Source organism: Salvelinus fontinalis, chromosome 19, assembly GCF_029448725.1.
Source record: "Salvelinus fontinalis isolate EN_2023a chromosome 19, ASM2944872v1, whole genome shotgun sequence".
Classification (NCBI taxonomy): Eukaryota; Metazoa; Chordata; class Actinopteri; order Salmoniformes; family Salmonidae; genus Salvelinus; species Salvelinus fontinalis.
In genome coordinates, this window is record NC_074683.1 from 29,120,172 (window position 1) to 29,143,773 (window position 23,602).

Below are 23,602 nucleotides of genomic sequence, written 5' to 3' on the forward strand. Positions count from 1 at the left end.
TTGTCTTTCAAATGATCTTTCTCAAAAACGTGTAACGGCTGTCTAATGCCTCCTCCTCGGATGAGGAGGAGGAGTAAGGGTCGGACCAAAACGCAGCGTTGTATGCAGACATAATGGAATTTATTAAAGAAAGACGAAACACGAAAACTCTTACACAAACTACAAAACAATAAACGACGTAGACAGACCTGAACTTGAGAACTTACATATAGACACGAAGAACGCACGAACAGGAAAGACTAGCCAAACGAACGAACAAACGAAACAGTCCCGTATGGTGCAACAGACACAGACACTGGAACAATCACCCACAAACAAACAGTGAGAACAGCCTACCTTAATATGGTTCTCAATCGGAGGAAACGTCAAACACCTGCCTCTAATTGAGAACCATATCAGGCAACACATTTAACCCAACATAGAAACACATAACATAGAATGCCCACCCCAACTCACGCCCTGACCAACTAAACACATACAAAAACAAGGAAAACAGGTCAGGAACGTGACAAAACGTTTGTATATTCTCCCATACATTAATCTGTAGTCTTAATTTTTTGTTCCTAACCAAAAATATTATCATTGTTATTATTATTATATATTTGTTTTACATTTTGGCCACACCTCTACAGTTCTTCCGCAACACACTTTGTAGTTTTAGGGAACTATTTAATCTACATTATATATTTTCTACATTTATTACATGCTTATGACATAAGGAAAGGAGGGAGAGATGTTGCTGTTTGGGGTTTTAGGCTAGGTTTCTGTTTAGCACTTTGTGACATCGGCTGATGCAAAAAGGGTTTTATATATACATTTGATTGATTGATTGATTGATTGATGTGACACTGACAGATAACATGTTCATGACATAAGGAAAGGAGGGAGACGTGACACTGACAGATGACATGTTTATGACACAAGGAAAGGAGGGAGAGAGGTGACACTGACAGATGACATGTTTATGACACAAGTAAATGAGGGTGAGAGGTGACACTGACTTTTGCAGGACTGTCCGTCACTCTCCAGACTGAAGCCTGTCCGACATCGACACGTCCTGGACTTGTAGCTACCGCTCAGCAGACAGATGTGGGAGCATCCCCCTTGCTTTCCATACGGGTCCGTCTCACACGCGTGACTCCTAACTAGAGGACAGGAGGAGTAGAAAAGTCTGTTAGACTCATTAAACACAGCTCTAACACAATCATTTGACTGTACTTAATCAAATGACGGAGAGTTCTCTCATATTCACACCACGTTTTTCAAATGTAGGCTACAGATACATTTGACACCAGCATGCATTGCAGTACCCTGACTGGATCAAGTCACAGTGATGCCGACATCTGCATGAGCTTGTGCGTTACAAGTACTGTGCATACATGCACATGTTACAGCTGGAGACCAAATATCCTTTACCTTTTGGCTGAGTTAGTCTGTGGTAAACCCGTATTGGTCCTCTGGAACTCCCCAGGCTGGTTAGTGTCCTAGGTTCTGTGGTATTAAACCGATGAATCTTGAAGATGTCCATGATATTCCCATTGGAGGGGTCAGAATGAGTGGCATACAGGTAGTTCTCAAAGACAGCTAATCCATGGATGTAGGACACCTAAAACAGAGCAGAACAATGCATTGACATGCAACAGAACCCCCACCCCTGCAAAAATAACAAAGCTTTTAATCTATAACACAACTGTGGGAGCTCCAGGATCTAAGACAGGAGATTTGTGTGTATTCCCCAGCCATCACAGGGTCATGGAGTGGGCATAATGCCCTACACGCTACATTTACCCAGCCGACACCTTCAATGTGCATGCCCCCCCCCCCCAGACACACACACACACACACACACACAGGACAGGGTTGGGTGATCATTGTACACAGAAAGTATGCCTTAACCCACTGGGCTTCACCTCAACCCTGGGGCGGCAAAACATGTGGCAGGAGAAAAAACACAACCAGGAAATCAGTGAACCATCTTGTTCTTCAGAAACACACAGTTTGCTTGAATATTAATATCAGCCAGTGTATTTCCAGTGTATTTCAAGGCTGTGTGATCTATAAACGACAGAGGTTTTTCATATTCTGTTCACAATCACTATACGCCCAAGGATGACCTGCATATTGTTTCTTTTAATATGATGTTGAAACAGTTGGCTTCGAATATTTCGTCCAAGACTGTGTGAGTTCTACACAGGTTATCATATAGCATTCACAATTACTATAGACCTATGACTTAACCTGCATATTGTATTGTATTTTTAGTATTGTGTTAAATGAACCCTGTGGTGTTGGAGCTGAAATGTAAGTGGAATTTAAAAAATGGATTACGACGCAACACTACATCGTCTGCCAGTAGAAAAAGTAAAATCTGTCTTTCATTTGTCATGGAGACGATATGCAGAGCAACATCTCAGAGGTCTACTGAGGTCACTCATTTATGAACAGAAAGAGGCATCATTATGCTAAGAACACCTGCACACACAATGAGGTGTATTTCATAGCCCTGGCCTCCTTCTTTCCTTCCATCACCATCGTAGCCTGCAATAGAAGTCTCCCTCGCATTACAGTGTGTTGCTTTCAAGGGGCATCCTTTTGAATAATATCATTCCCCTAATTATCCATCTCCAAAGTGTAGTACAGGGAGAAGGACTAACAATTTGGGCCATTTGTAAGTGACCTCATCACAGCTTCTCAAGCTCATCTACACTGATTAATCACCATGCAGTGAAATCCATATTCAGGAGATATCAAACCTTAGGTGCATCCCTGGCACACCATTCCCTAAATAGTGTACTAATGTTGACCAGAGGCTCTCATCAAAAGTAGTGCACTATATAAGGAAGAGGGTGACATTTGGGATGTTTAAGCTCTACAGTGACTTAGGCAAGGTAGAATTAATTTTGTAGGTAGAAGAAAGGCATTTATTACTTCACCTGAAATGCCCCCTGAACTGCTCTCAGACCTGCCGTCGCAAGTATAGTTTTGGAAAGCTGTAGTTAATAGTCTGCAAGGAGGAAGATTTTATCATTCTTGTATTGTCTTAGTACGTGAAAGTGATCCTTGCAAAAAATGAACCCACAACCACAAACGCTCTTAACAACTGACCCACACACTGGACAGCTCAGATTGTCCCCTCTCAAAATTCATATAAATGTCCTCAGACTTATTTCCCTGCGTGGCGTGTAAACTAGAAGACAGAATCAGAAGCAGAGCTCAGCTTAGCCCCACGACGACAACACAATGAGGCTAGAAACTCACTTGACTGCCCTGGATGACTGCATGCCTGTTTTTCCCGTTGTAATCCACCACTTCAATGTAATCCAAGTAGGCGTCTGCCCAGTACACCAGCTTCTTGGCCAGGTCCAGGGCCACGGCTGTGGGTTGCACTGTCTTGTAATCCACCAGCCTGGTTCGGTTGGTGCCGTCCATGTTACAGCGCTCCACCTTGGCTACGTCTCCGTAGTCAGTGAAGAACAGCATCCTACGAGAAGATAATGTGTATAAATAAACGTGTAGAAATATGCACCTGAGTAAACACTTTTATTCAAAGTGACTTAGAGCACAGTGAGTGAATACATAGTAGGTGTATGTGATCCCTGCAGGACATGAACCCGTAACCTTTGCGTTGCTAGTGCCACACACTAACCAATTGAACACAGGTTCCAGGAAGTGCAATAACAGTAAATATATGTTTATTAACATAAGCTCATTAGGTAGCCCTTGAATGTAAATCATTGTTGAGGGTTTCTGAATACTGTATTCTGCCTTCTATTGTCATCCTCATATCCACCAACATAATGATTGCCCATAGTTATTCATGCCTACATTGGTAATGATTCAGAAATATCCACAACACTTTTTGAACACAATTACTGCACCTAAGTTAGAGCCAACTACCAAGGACAGTTCTAAATGAACTGGATTGACTGTATAGAGCCTACAGGTTTACAAATGGAAGGAGTTGACAATAAGAAAAAGGGACACAGTACTCAAAACAGATATAAGAAGAATCCTGACGAAACCCATTGCTAATGGTTTAATTGTAGGCTTGGTATGAAAAGAAAGTCTTATAAATTTAACTATTAATTTCCTGATTTTACCTACATGTACAGAGAAGAAAATGGTGTGTTAGGGCCAGTATGGTTTTGTAGTTTTGTATGGCTGTCTAAAATTACCCCCCACGAGTACCTACTGTTAAGCTAGCAGTCTATAGCCAGCTCTTTCCAGGAATCACCTCTTCTACAGTACCTACATGGAAATGCTATTTCTTTAAACTGACCATTTAATGTGCATTGCCAATTAACTAAAAGAAGGAAGGCTAAATGTATTCACAAATCTCGTGAATAAAAGATACTTAAAGAAAGATACACCATCAGTTTCTTCTCCTTTACATTGATATGAATGCAGGAAGAGCTACCTTGTAGCTTATATCATGCTTTGCTAATGGTTAGGGTTGTAACATGCCTTGCTAATGGTTAAGATTGTAACATGTCTTGCTAATTAATTATTTTTATTTTATTTTATTTAACCTTTATTTAACCAGGTAGGCTAGTTGAGAACAAGTTCTCATTTACAACTGCGAACTGGCCAAGATAAGGCAAAGCAATTCGACACATACGACAACACAGAGTTACACAAGGGATAAACAAACATACAGTCAATAACACAATCGGGGAAAAAAGTATATATACAGTGTGTGCAAATGAGGTAATATAAGGGAGGTAAGGCAATAAAATAGGCCATAGTGGTGAGGTAATTACAATATAGCAATTAAACACTGGAGTGATAGATGTGCAGAAGATGATGTGCAAGTAGAGATACTGGGGTACAAAGGAGCAAAATAAATAAATAAATACAGTACGAGGATGAGGAAGTTGGATGGGCTATTTACTGATGGGCTATGTTCAGGTGCAATGATCTGTGAGCTGCTCTGACAGCTGGTGCTTGAAGTTAGTGAGTGAGATAAGAGTCTCCAGCTTCAGCGATTTTTGCAGTTTGTTCCAGTCATTGGCAGGAGAGAACTGGAAGGAAAGGCAGCCAATGTAGGAATTGGCTTTGGGGGTGACCAGTGAAATATACCTTCTGGAGCGTGTGGGTGCTGCTATGGTGACCAGTGAGCTGAGATAAGGCGGGGCTTTACCTAGCAAAGACTTGAAGATGAACTGGAGCCAGTGGGTTTGGTGACGAGTATGAAGCGAGGGCCAGCCAACGAGAGCATACAGGTCGCAGTGGTGGGTAGTATATGGGGCTTTGGTGACAAAAAGGTGATAGACTGCATCCAGTTTGTTGAGTAGAGTGTTGGAGGCTATTTTGTAAATGATATCGCTGAAGTCGAGGATCGGTAGGATAGTCAGTTTTACGAGGGTATATTTGGCAGCATGAGTCAAGGATGCTTTGTTGCGAAATAGGATTAATGGTTATGGTTGTTACATGCCTTGCTAATGGTTATGGTTGTAACATGACTTGCTAATGGTTATGGTTGTAACATGCCTTGCTAATGGTTATGGTTGTAACATGCCTTGCTAATGGTTATGGTTGTAACATGCCTTGCTAATGGTTATGGTTGTAACATGCCTTGCTAATGGTTATGGTTGTAACATGCCTTGCTAATGGTTTTGGTTGTAACATGCCTTGCTAATGGTTATGGTTGTAACATGCCTTGCTAATGGTTATGGTTGTAACATGCCTTGCTAATGGTTATGGTTGTAACATGCCTTGCTAATGGTTATGGTTGTAACATGCCTTACTAATGGTTATGGTTGTAACATGCCTTGCTAATGGTTATGGTTGTAACATGCCTTGCTAATGGTTTTGGTTGTAACATGCCTTGCTAATGGTGTCATGTTGGCTCTCTGAGACAGAGAACCAGACCAGAGCAGCATCAGACCATCACGAGAGAGAAAGACAGTTAGAGAGCTGAGAGGTGCTGGAGCCAGAGAACCCACTTAATCTATACAAGTTAAGTCAAGGGAGAGATAGGGGTGACCTTTGAACCCAGAGATACAAGCTAGGCTGAAAAATAACTTCTGTCAGCGAGAAACAACTCCCTCAAACAAATGAGCCTCCACGTCGCAAAGCAATGATGGCTTTCCGGGATAATGATTGTTGCTGATGGAGTACAGATGAAATAATAAACAGTATAAAAGGAATCATCGCCACGGTCATGACAGTCCATGAGACAGACCCCCAAATTTAGGCCGACAATGTCTCATAGTGATTTTCTTGAAGGACTATGTCCCCAGAGTTGGAGAATGTGTGATATCAGTGCAGCAATGGTAGCTTTCTCTATGTTATCAATCTTTCTTTCATCCCTCCATCCCATTCATTTTTCCCATAGGGATTTTACCCTATGACAAACAATGTAAGTATATATTAAGTAATTGCTCACATATACTCTTTAATTATATATCATTAGAAAGCTGAGATGACAGCTATCCACCAGATATATTTTTGGACAGAACCTTTGACCTTTGACCTCTAGGGTACATATCAGATTTACTTGTATAAATTGCTTAAAAAAGGAGCGATTTTGACATATTTTTGGGTACACTCTTACCACAATTCTGAGAATAATTTATCATCTTGACATACACTATATATGCAAAAGTATGTGGACCCCCTTCGAATAAGTAGATTCAGCTATTTCAGCCACACCCGTTGCTGACATGTGTATAAAATAGAGCACACAGACATGAAATCTCCATAGACAAACATTGGCAGTAGAATGGCCTTACTGAAGACCTCAGTGACTTTCAAGGTGGCAAATCAGTTCCTCAAATTTCTGCCCTGCTAGAGCTGCCCCGGTCAACTGTAAGTGCTGTTATTGTGAAGTGGAAACATCTAGGAGCAACAACATCTCAGCCGCAAAGTGGTAGGCCACACAAACTCACAGAACGGGACCGTTGACTGCTGGAGCGAGTAGCGTGTATAAATCGTACCTGCAAAACTCACTATCGAGTTCCAAACTGCCTCTGGAAGCCACATCAGCACAATAACTGTTTGTTGGGAGCTTCATGAAATGGGTTTCCATGGCCGAGGAGCCCCCGTCAAGCACATGATTACCATGCACAATGCTAAGCGTCAACTGGAGTGGTATGAAGCTCATCACCATTGGATTCTGGAGCAGTGAAAACACATCCTCTGGAGTGAGGATGCCCTAGCCCAATTGTGCGTCGCCCCATGGAACTCCCGGTTGCGACAGAGCCTGGGCGCGAACCCAGAGACTCTGGTGGCGCAGCTAGCACTGCGATGCAGTGCCCTAGACCACTGCTCCACCCGGGAGGCCCTGAGCTTCCAACATTCTAATGTCGATGGCACAATATGGGCTATTTTTTAGCAATAGTTGTAGCTAGTGATTTCAGTTGGTTATATTATGTATCATTTGAAAGGTAATTTCATGACCTTTCAGAACCACTGGTAAAACAAAGATTAACATGTATCAGGTTTTCCTCTTAAGCAATTTATACAGGTCATTCTGATACACTGTGAGCAATAACTTGTTGTATACTGACATTGTTTGTCATATCGGGAAAAGTTATGGGATGGAGGGATGAAAGATAACACAGGAAAAGCTGCCATTGCTCCACTGCTATCACACATTTTCCAACTGTAGGGACATAGACCTTCAAGAAAATCACTATGAGACATCGTTGGCCCATGTGAGTCCAACCGACCTCCCTGGCTCATGAACTATGATGGTCTTTGCACGTCCTATCTGAAGTCTATTTTTCTTCTCCTTTGTAAATATATCTTGTTACCTTTTACAGTAGTTTTTTAGAACGTCTTTCAAAACGTTTTAGGTTCATGCATCCTACAATAAATGACATTGGCATGCCTTTCATTGGCCCTTTTTATACCGCTACACTTACAATACATATTATACTACTATATCTGCACAAGGACACATTTGTCTAGTCCATAGAACAGTTGGGCAAAACCTCCAGGGCTCCTCTTTGTGCAGTTGTTCCTCAAAAGAGACAAAGTGCACATCTCCACAAATCCTTTCTTCCATAAAAATACAGTGAATATATTTATGAACACCAGTTGTTGCATGTTGCATGTGAAAGTGAGGTGATACATTCTCTCTATTAAATACTACTTTCTTAAAAAAATAATTGAAAACATAACGAGGTGACATTTGGGTTGTACCATGACCTCCATCAAACAGACAATGACTACCAGCACATAATACACATAATATCTCAAAGTATTGTTGCTTTTGTCTTTTTGTCCATTAGATTAAATAACCATGAAAGATGGTGTAGATATAGGGACTGAAAATAGAAGCTGAATGTGCATTCATTTTGTGATTTCGGTGACATAATTCAAATGAAAAGATAACAGTGCGAATACTCTCCACATCTCCAAATCAGAAGTGTTTCTATCCAATCATCCAATTCCTCACCCCCTCAATCCTAACATGGAGACCTACCCTAACCAGAAACAATGGATGGATGGCGGCATTCGTGCAAAACTGAAAGCGCGTCCACCGCATTTAACCATGGAAGGAGGTCTGGAAATATGGCTGAATATAAACAGTGTAGTTATTCCATCCACAAGGCAATTAAACAAGTGAAATGCCGGTAGAGGGACAAGGTGGAGTCACAATTCAATGGCTCAGACACGTGACGTATGTGGCAGGGTCTACAGGAAATCATGGGCAAAAAAAACAAAAACAGCCATGTCACGGACACAGACGTCACGCTTCCAGACAAACTAAACACCTTCTTTGCCCACTTTGAGGATAATACAGTGAAACCATCGCGGCTCGCTAACAAAGAGTGCGTCCCCTCTCTCATTTTCTGTGGCTGATGTGAGTAAAACTTTTAAACTTGTTAACCCTCACAAGGCTGCTGGCCCGGACGGCATCCCTAGCCGTGTCCTCAGTGCATGCGCAGACCAGCTGGCTGGTGTGTTTACGGACATATTTAATCGCTCCCTATCCCAGTCTGTTGTCCCCACATGCTTCAAGATGGCTACCATGGTTCTTGTACCCAAGAAGGCAAAGAAAACTCAACTAAATTACTATCACCCCGTAGCACTCACTTCTGTCATCATGAAGTGCTTTGAGAGACCAGTCAAGGATCATATCACCTCCACCTTACCCACTTCAGTTCGCATACCGCTATAACAGGTCCACAGATGACGCAATCGGCATCACACTGCATATAAGAATGCTGTTCATTGACTACAGCTAAGCATTCAACACCCTAGTAACCTCCAAGCTCATCATCAAGCTGGAGGCCCTGGGTCTCAACCCCTCCCTGTGCAATTGGGTCCTGGACTTTCTGACGGGCCGCCCCTGGTGGTGAAGGTAGGAAACAACATCTCCACTTCGCTGACCCTCAACACTGGGGCCCCACAAGGGTGTGTGCTCAGCCCTCCCCTGTATTCCCTGTTCACCCACGACTGCGTGGCCATGCACGCCTCCAACTCAACCATCAAGTTTGCAGACGACACAACAGTAGTGGGCTTGATCACCAACAACGACGAGACAGCCTACAGGGAGGAGGTGAGGGCACTCGGAGTGTAGTGTCAGGAAAACAACCTCTCACTCAACGTCAACGAAACAAAGGAGATGATCGACAGCAGTGGAGAAGGTGGACATTTATTTAGTTCCTGGGCGTACACATCACCGACAAACTTAAATGGTTCACCCACACAGACAGTGTGGCGAAGAAGGCACAACAGCACCTCTTCAACCTCAGAAGGCTGAAGAAATTTGTCTTGTCACCCAAAACCCTGACAAACTTTTACAGATGCACAATCGAGGGCATCCTGTCGGGCTGAATCACCGCCTGGTATGGCAACTGCACTGCACCCAACTGCAAGGCACTGTAGAAGGTGGTGCGACCTGCACTATGTATCACCGGGGGAAAACTACCTGCTCTTCATGACACCTACAGCACCCGATGTCACAGGAAGTCCAAAAAGATCATCAAGGACAACAACCACCCGAGCCACTTCCTGTTCACCCCGTTATCATCCAGAAGGCGCATCAAAAGCTGGGACCGAGAGAGTGCATCAAAGCTGGAACCGAAAGATTGAAAAATAGCTTCTATCTCAAGGCCATTAGACTGCTAAACAGCAATCCCTAACTCAGAGAGGCTGCTGCCTACATTGAGACCCAATTACTGGACACTTTAATAAATGGATCACTAGACACTTTAAGTAAACAATGCCACTTTAAATAATGCCATTTTAATAATGATTACATATCTTACATTACCCATATCACATGTATATACTGTATTTTATACCATCTACTGCACCTTGCCTATGCCGCTCAGCCATCACTCATCCATATACTTATATGTACATATTCTCATTCACCCCTTTAGATTTGTGTGTATTAGGTAGTTGTTGGGGAATTGTTAGATTACTAGTTAGATATTACTGCACTGTTGTAAATAGAAGCACAAGCATTTCGCTACACTCACATTAACATCTGCTAACCATGTGTATGATACCAATACAATTTGATTTGATTTGATTTGAGGCCTGCCCTGCAGAGAACCTATAACATCATATGCCGAGAGAGCTCACTAGGTTCATATTGTTGAGGATTTATTTATCAAAGGGTTTAGAGGGGTTTAAAGTACTGTATGTATGTTCTACAATCAAATGGGAAAGGAACTCTATCCCTGACTAAACTAATAAACATTGTTGTTATTTTGGTTTTTGCTTTTAGCCTAATCAAAATCCATTCTCCCATCAAAATATGATGATGGAAAAATATGCCCCCTCAGTCAACATTATTTCTTTGGGAAGTTAGAGTGTAACTAAAACTACCACAGGCAAGATGAAACGAAGTTCACTCTCATTTCAATTCCTTTTCAAAGATAATTTTAACAGTGGGAAGAATAGACTATACCATATCCATCAAAGCTTTCCAGAGGCAAAAAGTAAAAGAATAGCATTCCTTTTAATAAAATAGAAATAAAAAATCTAAACAACAGCATAAAAAAATGTAGGGTGGTGTCAGAACATTTTCCGTTAACATTGCTCCTCATGCTTTGCTGCTATCACCAACCTCCCCAATTTATTTTTGTTTTCACTCCATTGCCCCAGGCTCTCTCTCTCACTAGAAACAACTATAGCTGTCTCACCAATTAGAGGAAGACGAGACCAGAAAAACGCTTCCTCCTGATAACCAATCTAGCTGGCAGAATTCATGCCAAGCTCCCTGCTCCCGGAGGGGCCTGCACATGCACTCTCCTCCTACACCATTATCCCTCAAAACATACACCACGTCACATCATGCATGCACGTGTGTATGTGTTGGTGTGTGTGTGTGTAAGTGACTAACTTTTCAACAACTAATGTTTTTACATGTAAAGTAAACAGGCATGTTTGTCCTGGGAGTAATTTCATTCTATTTTCATGAAGTTAAAAGGGAATGTTTGTCATTCTCCATGCAAACACAGTCACAGCAACACGCTGCATAGATTCACAGTGAATCATAAGAGACAAGCCGCATTGCTTTTAGCAAAACAACACAAAGACATTTCATAGGAAGGAAGTGTTTTGGGGAATTAGGTGGGGAATTCATTGTGAGGATGTGAGAAACCAATCTAAAATCCTTGTATCAATAAAAATGTTCACTTCACAGGAATCATTTTGCTGTGTAGAGTAGACGCTGCATTATTTAGAGATACAGGCGTTATATTGAGAACCAGAAGCATGCATCTGAAGTTATGTTAAATAATCTGGATGCTGAGGTTTAGCTGAGGAAAAGTACTGTAAAGGTTTTATTCTTTAAATTAGTTAAAAATACATATTAGCTTTAAGGGGCCATGTATAATAGAGATTAGTACAGACCCGGCGCCAGAATGAATCAGCTGGACGGGCCTTTCATTTCCATAGGCAAGGCTGTTTTTTCACGGGACCTCCTATGTGTGCACGTGAATGTGCATTCACAATTATTATTATTATTATTTTTTTTTATTATTATTATTTATTTTTTTTAGGGGTGGATCAGCTTAATATTGCGGAAAGAATGTTGCTTCCAATGTAATTGTCTGCATCATTTCCAATCCCCCATATTTTTTGGCGTAAATATATATATATCCATACCCGTATGCATACATATACACATATATACATACACATACCTATATAGACATACATACTTTTTTAAAGAGTATACCTTTATTATTATTCCCCGCAAACCCTACCACCGATCCCCCAATTGGAGTAAACTGATAAACATTTCTGTTTTTACCTTCAATTTATACATCTTATACACATTTTACAGACACAGTCTACTTTATAATAGTTCTCTCTTGTTTGTTCTTAGTCCTTCCTCTATTTCTGTTGTCCATCCAGTTTGATTTCCACTTGTAACTGTGCTATTTCACAAAAGCTCCGCACCTATACACATTTCACAGATCCCGTATGCCCTACATTGTTTATCTTGATATTAGTTCCACCCTTCAGCTCCACTCAACCCTTCCATCTATCTTCCAACATCATCCATTTCAGATTTTTATTTGCCATATATTTTTCAACTGTGCTGTGATGCTTCACAAAAGATTTGAATCTTCCTATTCTCATAGCTTCCACGGATTGTAAATTAAAAATAAACATTTTTGCTAAAATAATTATTATATTATTGATTGATTGACTATGGCTTTTCAAATCCCCCAGTATTGCTATCTGTAGCGTTAGTTCTACACAAATGTTGCAATTCTTCAACCATTCCTGGACCGGTGACCAAAAACGAGCTACATACGGACAATACCAAAATAAATGATCTAATGACTCTGCCTCCTCACAGCAGATTCTGCAGAGCTGGGAAGATTGTATCCCCCATATATATAACATTCTATTAGTTGCAAGAATTTTGTACAATAATTTAAATTGAAAAATTCGAAGTTTTGAATCCGGCGTTGTTTTGCGTATCAAATCATAAACCATGTGCCATGGAATGGGTACATCGAAAATCTCTTCCCAACTATTTTGCAATTTATATGGCACAGCTGTCAGTTTCTTGGTCCTTAAATTAAATTGGAATATGTTTTTATTTATCACACTTTTCTTTAACCATTTATGTTCTTTAATATAGGGCCGACATACAAGTTCCTTGCTTTTTTCCCCTTCTACTTGCCTCTTCCATTTTTGTGGTAATGCTGCAATTAATTGGTTATAATTTTGGGTAGAGCAGACATTTCCATATGTCTGTGTTAGCTGCATGTGTGACATTACTCCACCGGTCCTATTTATGATATCATTCACAAAAATTATACCTTTTTTAAACATTTCTTCGATAAATACAGTTTTTTTATCAATTACTATATTTGAATTTAACCACAAGATTTGTTGTACTATTTGTTCCGTCCTTTCAGGTGGATTAAACTGAAATTGCAACCAACTTTCTAAGGCTTGTTTAAAAAATAAAGATATTTTGGAGATTATTTCCCTTTCAAACAACTGAAAGTGAGCAGGTGTAATCTGAATAAAGGGAAAAAGGCCCTTCTTGAACATAGGATGAGACATTCGTACCAATCTACTAGAGAACCAGTTTGGATTTGAGTATAACTTTTGTATGACTGATGCCTTTAGTGAGAGGTCTAATGCTTTAATATTTAATAATTTCTTCCCTCCGAATTCATATTTGTTATATAAATAGGCCCTTTTAATTTTATCTGGTTTAACGTTCCAAATAAAATTGAATATTTTTTGTTCACATAATTTAAAAAACAGGTCACTAGCTGTAGGCAAAACCATAAGCAAATAGGTAAACTGTGATATGATTAAAGAGTTAATCAGGGTGATTTTCCCACAAATAGACAGGTATTTTCCTTTCCATGGTAGCAAGATCTTATCTATTTTTGCTAACTTTCTATGAAAATTTATTGGAGTGAGATCATTTCTTTCTTTTGGGATTTGTAAACCGAGTATGTCCACATCTCTGTCAGACCATTTAATTGGTAAACTACATGGCAATGTAAAATGTGTATTTTTTAGTGATCCAATACGTAATATGGTACATTTATCATAATTTGGTTTTAATCCAGAGAGGATAGCAAATGTATCTAGATCCTCTAAGAGGCCGTGGAGAGACTCTAGTTGTGGTTTTAAAAGAAAACATGAATCATCAGCGTACAATGACCCCTTAGTTTTTAGGCCCTGGATTTCTAATCCCTTAATATTAATGTTTGATCTAATTTTAACAGCTAACATTTCGATGGCAATAATAAATAGATATGCCGATAGTGGACAACCTTGTTTTACTCCTCTAGATAGTTTAAAACTTTCTGAGATGTAGCCATTATTTACTATTTTACACCTAGGGTTACTATACATAATTTTAACCCATTTTATAAGAGATTCCCCAAAATTGAAATATTCTAGGCATTTATATATAAACTCCAGTCGTACTTTATCAAAAGCCTTTTCAAAATCAGCTATGAAAACCAGGCCTGGTGTCCCCGATATTTCATAGTGTTCTATTGTTTCCAGTACTTGCCTTATATTATCTCCAATGTATCGTCCATGTAAAAAACCTGTCTGATTAGGATGAATAATATCTGACAAAACTTTTTTTATTCTATGCGCCAAGCATTTTGCTAGGATTTTTGCATCACAACACTGAAGTGTAAGAGGTCTCCAATTTTTTAAATGGACTGGATCTTTATATATACCACTTGGGTCCTGTTTCAGTAATAATGATATCACACCTTCTTGTTGCGTGTCTGATGATCTATCATTTATATAGGAGTGGTTAAAACAAGCTAATAATGGTCCTTTGAGTATATCAAAACATTTTTTGTATACTTCCACTGGTATGCCATCCAGTCCTGGAGTTTTCCCATCCTTAAAGGCCCCAATTGCATCAAGTAGTTCCTCCTCTGTAATTAGGCCTTCACATGAGTCTTTCTGTACAGATGTTAATTTTACATTATTATTAGGGAAAAAATTCATACAATTAGTTTCAGTTAGTGGAGATGGAGGAGCCTGAAACGAAAACATATTCTTAAAGTACTTTACTTCCTCTTTCAAAATATCATTTGGTGAATCATGCGACTCCATCATTTGTAACAAGTTTTAATACGTTTTTTTTGGTAGCATTTCTATATTGAAGATTGAAAAGGAATTTGGTGCATTTTTCCCCATATTCCATCCAGTTCGCTTTATTTTTATAATATAATACACTGGATCTTTCTTCAATAAGTTCCTCCATTTCTTTTTGTTTTTCCTCTAACTTATTCTGTGCCTCTATGGTACCGTTTTTATTGTTATCTAACCGTACTGTTAGTCCTTCAATTTCCTTTGTTAATATGGACTCTTTTGATCTAAATTGCTTTTGTTTTATAGATGAGTACTGAATTGCATGGCCTCTAAAGGCACACTTAAAAGTGTCCCATGCAATATGGGGATCTGCTGTACCTATGTTATGTTTAAAAAAGTCAGTTATAAATTATTTTGTCCTAGTTCTAAACAATTTATCATCTAGTAGGCTTTGATTAAATTTCCAATATCCTCGCCCACGTGGAAATTCTGTAAGAGTAATATATATGCCAATTATGTGATGGTCCGGCCGCATTCTGTCCCCTATCAAACACTTTTTAACTTTTGGTGCCAGAGAGAATGATATAAGAAAGTAGTCAAGGCGACTAGCTTGATTAAGCCTCCGCCATGTATATCTCACTAGGTCAGGGTATTTAAGTCTCCATATATCCACTAATTCCAATATATCCATGACATTCCTGATTTCCTTAAGTGCCTGAGGGTGATAGTTTGTAGTGTGATTTCCTTTCTGGTCCATAGAGGTATTTAAGACCGTATTAAAATCTCCCACTATAATAATAGAGTCTAGTGTTGCTTGTAGAGTTGATGCATTCTTATGTATATTGTCAAAGAAGCTTGGATCATCATTATTCGGACCGTATAGGTTAATAAGCCATATATGTTTATTGTCCAATAACATATTTAAAATAATCCATCTACCTTGAGGATCTGTTTGGACAAGTTGCACATTTGGATCAAAGTTATTATTAATTAAAACCATCACCCCTTTTGAATTTCTTTGCCCATGGGAGAAATATATTTCACCCCCCCAGTTATTTTTCCACAAAACTTCCTCTAAAACTGTCGAATGGGTTTCCTGTAAACAATAGATATTATAATCCTTCTCTTTTAGCCAGGTAAATACTGATCGTCTTTTCTTATTATCTGCTAAACCATTACAATTGTAACTGGCTATACTTATTTCACCACTTATTTCAACACCAATTATTTTTATCAAAATATATGTTTGTAAACGTCCTATTAAAAAGTAACATAATGATTGAGTGTCTATATAGTTGTACCATGACATTTGCATCTCCACTAAGCAAACCTCCAATTGGTCCCCACTATTCCACCCGCCAAAAGCCCCCATCTCGAGTTGGGTTGTCATCCCAATGCCCGGCAGACCACCCCCGACCCCTCGCATCCCACAGCCCCGGACCGACTGGGATCCATCCTTCGAAAAGTGCACACAGCGCCATCCACCGAACCGAAGCAGATCCATTGCCAAATGCATTTCCATCGCCCTCACCTCGATTTTTATTACATATTGCTGTGGATCATCCTCTATAGTCCCTAACATCTTTTACTTCTTCCTTCGCAACAGTTGTGGGATACACACATACACCCACACACATTCAGCCCTTACCCCCACACAACCATAAGCTCACCCTCTCAACAATTGCACCATCCCAGAGCCCAACTCAAGATGGGTCATGATTTACAAATGTACTTGCAGTTGCAGCTGCATGAGAAGGCCTGCAAGACCGCGCAAAAAATGAGCATAAATGTAGAGATTTATTTACCATTGTCACATCCTAGATAATGGAGGTCAAATTTACACCTTCTTCCTGAAACACCCACAATACGGTCATCCGTTTTGACCATGTTCCCAAGCATCTCCATGCAGTCCGACTGATTTCGTGCCACCAGGGCCACAATAATATACCCCCTCTCTGAATGTCCGAGTGTGACCCCCTCCCCATGGGTTACTGCAGCTAGTGTTGCCAGCACTGCCACTGCCTGGGTGGGGGCACCCCACCGGAATCCCCACCGGCTAGGTACAAGGTCGTCAAGGTTCTCATTAGCAGCTTTGAGAATTTCCTTGTTTATTATGCTCTCCCTTTAGGGGGCTTTGGCTTTGCAGGACCAACCCTGCCAAGCAGGCTCAGAATCTTGAGGGGGCAGTGCTGCTCTTGGTCTCTGACCTCATTTTGGCTGCATACACGCTTACAGCATGCACATAAAACAGTTAGGGACTTATCCTTAGTAGCTGGGCCATTCATGTGGGTGTCTAGGGTATAGGGCCATGGACCGTACCATTAAAATAGGATAATAAATAATTAGATATAATTTATTTTTAAAATGTAGTTCCCCATGATAGGACAATAAATAAATAAGACGTATAATTCATTATAAAAGTATATCCATCATCTGAACAACATTGAAAGCCCTCTCATACCTGGCTCACAGCAATACATTGGCTCTGGGATATGCAACCATTTCATTACTCACTCAACTTACCAAACATAACAAATAAAATAAACACACACCACACCATCCACACATACTGTGCCTTCTGTTTACTTAGTTTTTATCTTCACTATGTAGAAATAGTGCTTGTGTTCAATTAGTTATATGTGAAGATTTATAGAAAAGCTATATTTTGTATTGTATTGTTACAATCAATAACCGGGCTTGAATTGTGTTTATTTTCCTCATCTATGAGAACTTTGTAATTTTTAAAATAACCATGGAGTAGTCTTTGTGTCTCTGAACAACTGGTTATCAATATATAGTTTATCAACGACGAGAGCTACTCGTTTCGCTTTTAATCTATTTTCTTTGAAAATTGGATACAGAACTTTCTGCATTCAGAATTTTTGAATGGGTGTAATAGTAAAGAGTTTCAAATTTGGGGTTACAATTTATCCTATCATTTCTACCGATCTGTGTACCAGTTTTAAGTTAAATGATAACATTTTAAGTTAAATGATACAAATCTAAATGTTAAAATTAAAATATGGCAAGAGCACCAGCCTCTGCAATATGGAAACATTGATTCACTGTGTGGTCCATTGACAGCTAAAGAAATGAGAGCATAGAACTCAGAGATAGCCTATAGGCTAATGCAGCAGTAGGCCTATAACGTTCATCGTCAACTAAGTAAAATGCATAAGCTGACAAATAAAAATAGTCAAAAATATCCTGACGAAAATTCTGGTTCTTTCAATCACATTATTCTCTCTACGCCGCCTGTCTGCCTCCCTTTCTATCTGTCTTGAACTATTGCTTGTGAAGTTTAACATTGTAACAAATCATCACTGGGTCCGGCCAGAAGCTGTCATTAGTGAACTTTAAACATTGTATCAACTAGCCTATTCTGGGTTCTCAGAGTTTCCTGTGCCAGTGAGCTTGGGACAGACAGCTGTTTTTTTATCACGTTTCCCCTAGATATATGGGATCATCAGATCATGATATTTTGCTCTTGATATTTGGCTTGGTGATTATCGAGGCCGGGAGTGTTGAAAAAAAAAATCTAATACTGAGGAACTTTCATTCGCAAACTTTCAAAACAGAATTACTTTCCCATTGTTCCTCAACGACATTGTATGATATATAATTTTCTAGCTCTTTTATCCATAATGACAAGATGCTCATGTCTCCGCCCTAACAATGGGAGCCTTTGTCCCAAAGGTGGGAAGGGAGGCGACAAGTATAGGTCTGCATACTATTCCCATAGAAATGCATTGGGCTTATTCTAGACAGATTTTGGCGAAAGTGAGCCCTCTCTCTTCGCCTCTTCCTCTCTGCTGAAAATATATCACTGGAGAAAGAATCTGAGTGAGCGAAACAGTGCCCCTCTATATGTAGCCCATGTATCTGATGCTGTCTGGCCAGAAATAGTATGACATTTGGTCTAGACAGCATCAGATACATGGTCTACACATACTGAGACAGAGGAGCGCTGTTTCAGATGTTTTAAGTGAGATTGATCTGTTTTCCTGACGACGTGCGTCTCGGTCTAATAAATTATCAATATTTCAAAATTTTATTTGGACAGGCCTGGGTTAGTATATAACTGCCAAATAACACACATCGAGAAGAGAAGTTCCGATGCTCTCATTCTGGTGTTGTTTGCACTGTAAATGGCCTTTGCTCCACCAAGAGCCCTGGTGCTAAGATACAGCATCTCTCAGAGAAAGGTTTCTCATTAAACAGCTGTTCTGAATTCATGTCTACTGCCCGTCCTTGTACCCTCATGAAAATAATGGGTCTGACCCTCTCTCTCTCTCTCTCTCTGTTGAGCGCCTGTGTTCCTTCTCCCTGGGAATCTTACAACACAACAGAAATCCTTTTAGCTGCTGATAACTGGAATAATATAATCAGACCTCCATAACACCCCCCCTTTCCATAACCCCCCCCCCCCCTTCCTCCTCCGTTTGAAGCACGGTTTTCAGACAGCCATTTTGTCTCCCCCACAGTGGCTTGGGTACTTATGGTGGTGACATAACCAAAAATGCTCAAACAGAGAGGGTCCTGCAGGGGAGTTTTATACAGGGGGATGTGAGGGGGAATCAGTAAATACTGATGAAACCTAGTGACAGTGGAAGCTGTCTGGAGCATTGGCTCCCCAGCATTTACACAGCTAGACATGCTCCGAAAGGAAAGCAATATCTGCATTGCGTAAGGACAGGCGATCATGCATATTGTTATATGGTATGGTAGGCACAAGTTTTTAAATGCTTAACATTCTGAGAAAGCCTTTATTCAATCAACTGAAGATACTGCACTGTGTTTCTGGAATGGTTTTTCAGAAGTGGCAGTTTTGAAGTGTTTACTACCCCCATCTGTGATGTGCTACCATGGAAAACACATTTCTGGAAGCACTATTCGGAAAACCACTCCTTGCACTTGATTGAATATTAGCCAATTGATTTTACCAGCCAATGTCAAGTTAAATGGACACAAAAAAATGCATACCATGGGTACGTGACAAGATCTGTGACGATAGATGGAGCCAATGGACTTGAGGGATACTAAAGGTTACACTTGTAATTGCCAGCCAAAGTAAACATACAAAGATAACTTACCCCATAAGAGGATCCACAGCGATTCCTTTAGGATTGGTCAGATCTAAATCTATGATGGTGATGCAGGTGTCCCCAACATGGCTGCAAACAAATATCTTGTCGCTTACATGGTCCACAAAGTAGAAGTTTCCAGTGAGCCAATCAATGGTCATGTGTTCTACATCTATGGATGAAAACAAAGTCATTAAATTCTTGCCACCAAAACTTTCTTTGATTAAGGACATATTGTGAGTATAGACCTGCTGATCTTCCATTATGTTAGATAGCATTTTATTATGGACATTCATGTCATTCATTAAAGGTAAAGACATATAACTGAATGCAAAGTAAGGAAGGAATCTAACATTGATTGTATACTGAGCGTGAACAGTATTCCTTAAATTATTAACAGGATAGACTAGCACTACAATGACTCTGAAGAAGAGGGTGACCATGGGAAGTGCATTGGGTAGGCATTTCCTACATTGTGAAAGTAAGTGGGGGGAAAATAGACTTGAAAATATGAAGACATACAGGCCTAAGTGCTGTGGGTGCATGTGATTGCTTGAAGGGGGAGGAAAATGGACATTGAGAAGAGAGAGACATAGAGAGAGGAAGAAGGAGAGAAAGAGAGAGACCGGGAGCGTTTTAAGGCTTTCTGAAGGGGCATGACTGAGTGTGCAAAAAAAATCAATAGTTGCCAATCATTGTAAGTTGGAGAATATTTTTGACCACTTGACACACTGCAAGACATACTTTGTAAACTTTGTACTGTTTTGATATCCATTTCCATTGTAAATCCATTCAGATTCTTCATTTTAGCACAGCGTAGCCGTCTGGAGGAGTCTGAGGAAAGAAGCCAACACACTTCCTTTTCCTGGTAATTGTAATCCAATGAAAGGGATCCATTTTCATCCAACAGTTTCAAGGTCTGTAGACTAGATCCATTTAATCGTGTGGTTGCTATGCAATCTGACCTTCCAATCAGTAGAGCTGGAGGAGAATCGCCAGGGTCTGGAACACAAGAAAAAGACATTTGGAGAAATTGGGGAAAAACAACATGGTGGAAATCCTTCACAAAGAATATAAAATGCCTGTATCAACCCAGGAGGACTAAGAAGATATTAAACACAATGTGGATTTTCTTCAAGACATTTCTGTAATTTATAGCTAAACAGAACAAACTCCTGAAGGAACATCAAAGCTACATCAAAACTACATCACATTCAATAAAACAACTATTGCAATTACAATTTTCTATACAGCTGTTATCTCCTCCTCTACCCAATACACCCCTATGTCCATTATTGTCGTAGATGAGCTGGGAAAGTATATCTAAATAAAAGTCATTTACCAGCTGTTTTCTCTATACATGAGCAAACTAACTTTGTTTTCCAATGAAAAGCGGAGGAAGATGAAGAAAACGTTTTGTTCCACAGTCCAAGCTCCATCCCCAGCTTTGTGTCAGAAGGGGGATTTAGCCCAGTGACTGATAGGCTAACACAACCCACTTCTGAGGCCTAACTGACAGTGTTTTTTTCTGTCTCTCTCTCTCTCTCTCTCTCTCTCTCTCTCTCTCTCTCTCTCTCTCTCTCTCTCTCTCTCTCTCTCTCTCTCTCTCTCTCTCTCTCTCTCTCTCTCTCTCTCTCTCACTCTCTCTCTCTCTCTCTCTCTCTCTCTCTCACTCACTCACCCACCTGCTGTCTCAAACACTGAATACTTGGCTATGATGCTGACCTGTTTCAGCCTCTATAACCATGGGGATTATTTGACCCTGCTGGTCATCTATGTACATTTGAAAGTCTTGAAGAACGATCTGTCCTTAATGACAATGTACCTTTATAATCTCCAGCTGGCACAGCCAGTATAGGACTGGCCACAGCTCAGAGCCTGGTTCCTCTCTAGATTTCTTCCTAGGTTCCTACCTTTCTAGGGATTTTTTCCCTAGCCACTGCGCTTCTACATCTGCATTGCTTGTTCTTTGGAGTCTTAGGCTGGGTTTCTGCACTTTGTGACAACTGCTGACGTAAAAGGGGCTTTATAAACACATTTTGATTAATTGATTGCCACTGATACCCCTCACAAGTTCAAGTCAGGGCTGGCTCTCCTAATATGGGCAATAAATTAGTTTGTCCACTGTGAAAGGCACTTTTCTTTAACCTGATCCCTCTAAGTCAACCTTTAGGAGCTAGATAATATACCCTGAGATACTACTACAGCATGGATGGGGCTTTGGTTCTCTCATACGAGCACATTGACTGCGTCCCAAATAGCACTCTATTCTCTTTGTAGTGTAATGCATTACATTTGACCAGAGCCCATAGGGGAATAGGGTGCCATTTTGGGCACAGCCAAGCTCTCTGATAGAGACATTGTTCTCTTGAATGCAAAACTGTAGCTGTCATTCAACTCTACATATCTCTACTGTACCACAAGGGTCAAACAATTACCATATATATATATTTTTTTAAACCTTTATTTAACTTGGCAAGTCAGTTAAGAACAAATTCTTATTTTCAATGATGGCCTAGGAACATTGGGTTAACTGCCTTGTTCAGGGACAGATCAACAGATTTTTACCTTGTCAGCTCAGGGATTCAATCTTTCAAACTTTCGGTTACTAGTCCAATGCTCTAACCACTAGGCTACCTGCCTATCTACCTTCCACATCATTTCTAGAATTGCATTGAAATTGTCTGATAAATTTTAGATTTTAAAAGAGTTCAAGGTAAATGTCACAAAGTGTTGGACTATGTACTTTTTGGAACATGCAAGGTGAAAGCATTGTAATATATAATCAGAACCTTGTAACATTGTGATGAAAACTGATTAAGTCAAATACACACTGTTAATCATTTTTGTAATTTTATCAGTAACTTACTGTATTAATCAATAGTATGATACTGCATGAACTGAATAGAGCAGGTTGTAAAATGCACAGTAAAATAAAGTACATTTGGCTACATCTCAGAAAGTTTTAAACTTTCAAGAGGAGTTAAACAAGCTTGTCCACAATCGACATATCTATTTATTATTGCCATCAAAATGTTAGCTGGTAAAATTGGATCCAACAATAATATTAAGGGATTAGAAATCCAGCAGAAATTATTAAATATTAAAGCATTAGACCTCTCACTAAAGGCATCAGTCATGCATTCTAGGTCGGAACCATCCAGGGTGGTGATGCTAGTCGGGCGTAGAAGGCGTGTTGTATGGAAGGAGTGTTGTATGGCATTGAAGCTCGTTTGGAGGTTAGATAGCACAGTGTCCAAGCAAGGGCCAGAAGTATACAGAATGGTGTCGTCTGCGTAGAGGTGGATCAGGCAATCGCCCGCAGCAAGAGCAACATCATTGATATATACAGAGAAAAGAGTCAGCCCGAGAATTTAACCCTGTGGTACCCCCATAGAGACTGCCAGAGGACCGGACAAAAACCCCTCCGATTTGACACACTGAACTCTGTCTTCGAAGTAGTTGGTGAACCAGGCAAGGCAGTCATTAGAAAAACCGAGGCTACT

The 23,602-nt window shown here is 40.1% G+C and overlaps 1 protein-coding gene across 8 annotated transcripts in view; it reads right to left on the reverse strand.

Annotated features, from left to right (window-relative positions):
* The window catches only part of LOC129816575 (low-density lipoprotein receptor-related protein 1B-like), a 586,954-nt gene that overhangs the window by 265,050 nt on the left and 298,302 nt on the right, over positions 1-23,602 (reverse strand). For all 8 annotated transcript variants that reach the window (XR_008753574.1, XM_055871208.1, XM_055871203.1 and 5 more), the window contains exons 5-9: positions 20,841-21,098; positions 20,106-20,268; positions 3,259-3,481; positions 1,417-1,606; positions 1,002-1,145 (exon numbers count right to left, since the gene is read on the reverse strand). Coding sequence is in view for 7 of the 8 variants with exons in the window: in XM_055871208.1 (XP_055727183.1) it covers positions 1,002-1,145; positions 1,417-1,606; positions 3,259-3,481; positions 20,106-20,268; positions 20,841-21,098 (978 nt within the window). In the remaining variant the exon portion in view is untranslated. The remainder of the gene's footprint in view (positions 1-1,001; positions 1,146-1,416; positions 1,607-3,258; positions 3,482-20,105; positions 20,269-20,840; positions 21,099-23,602) is intronic.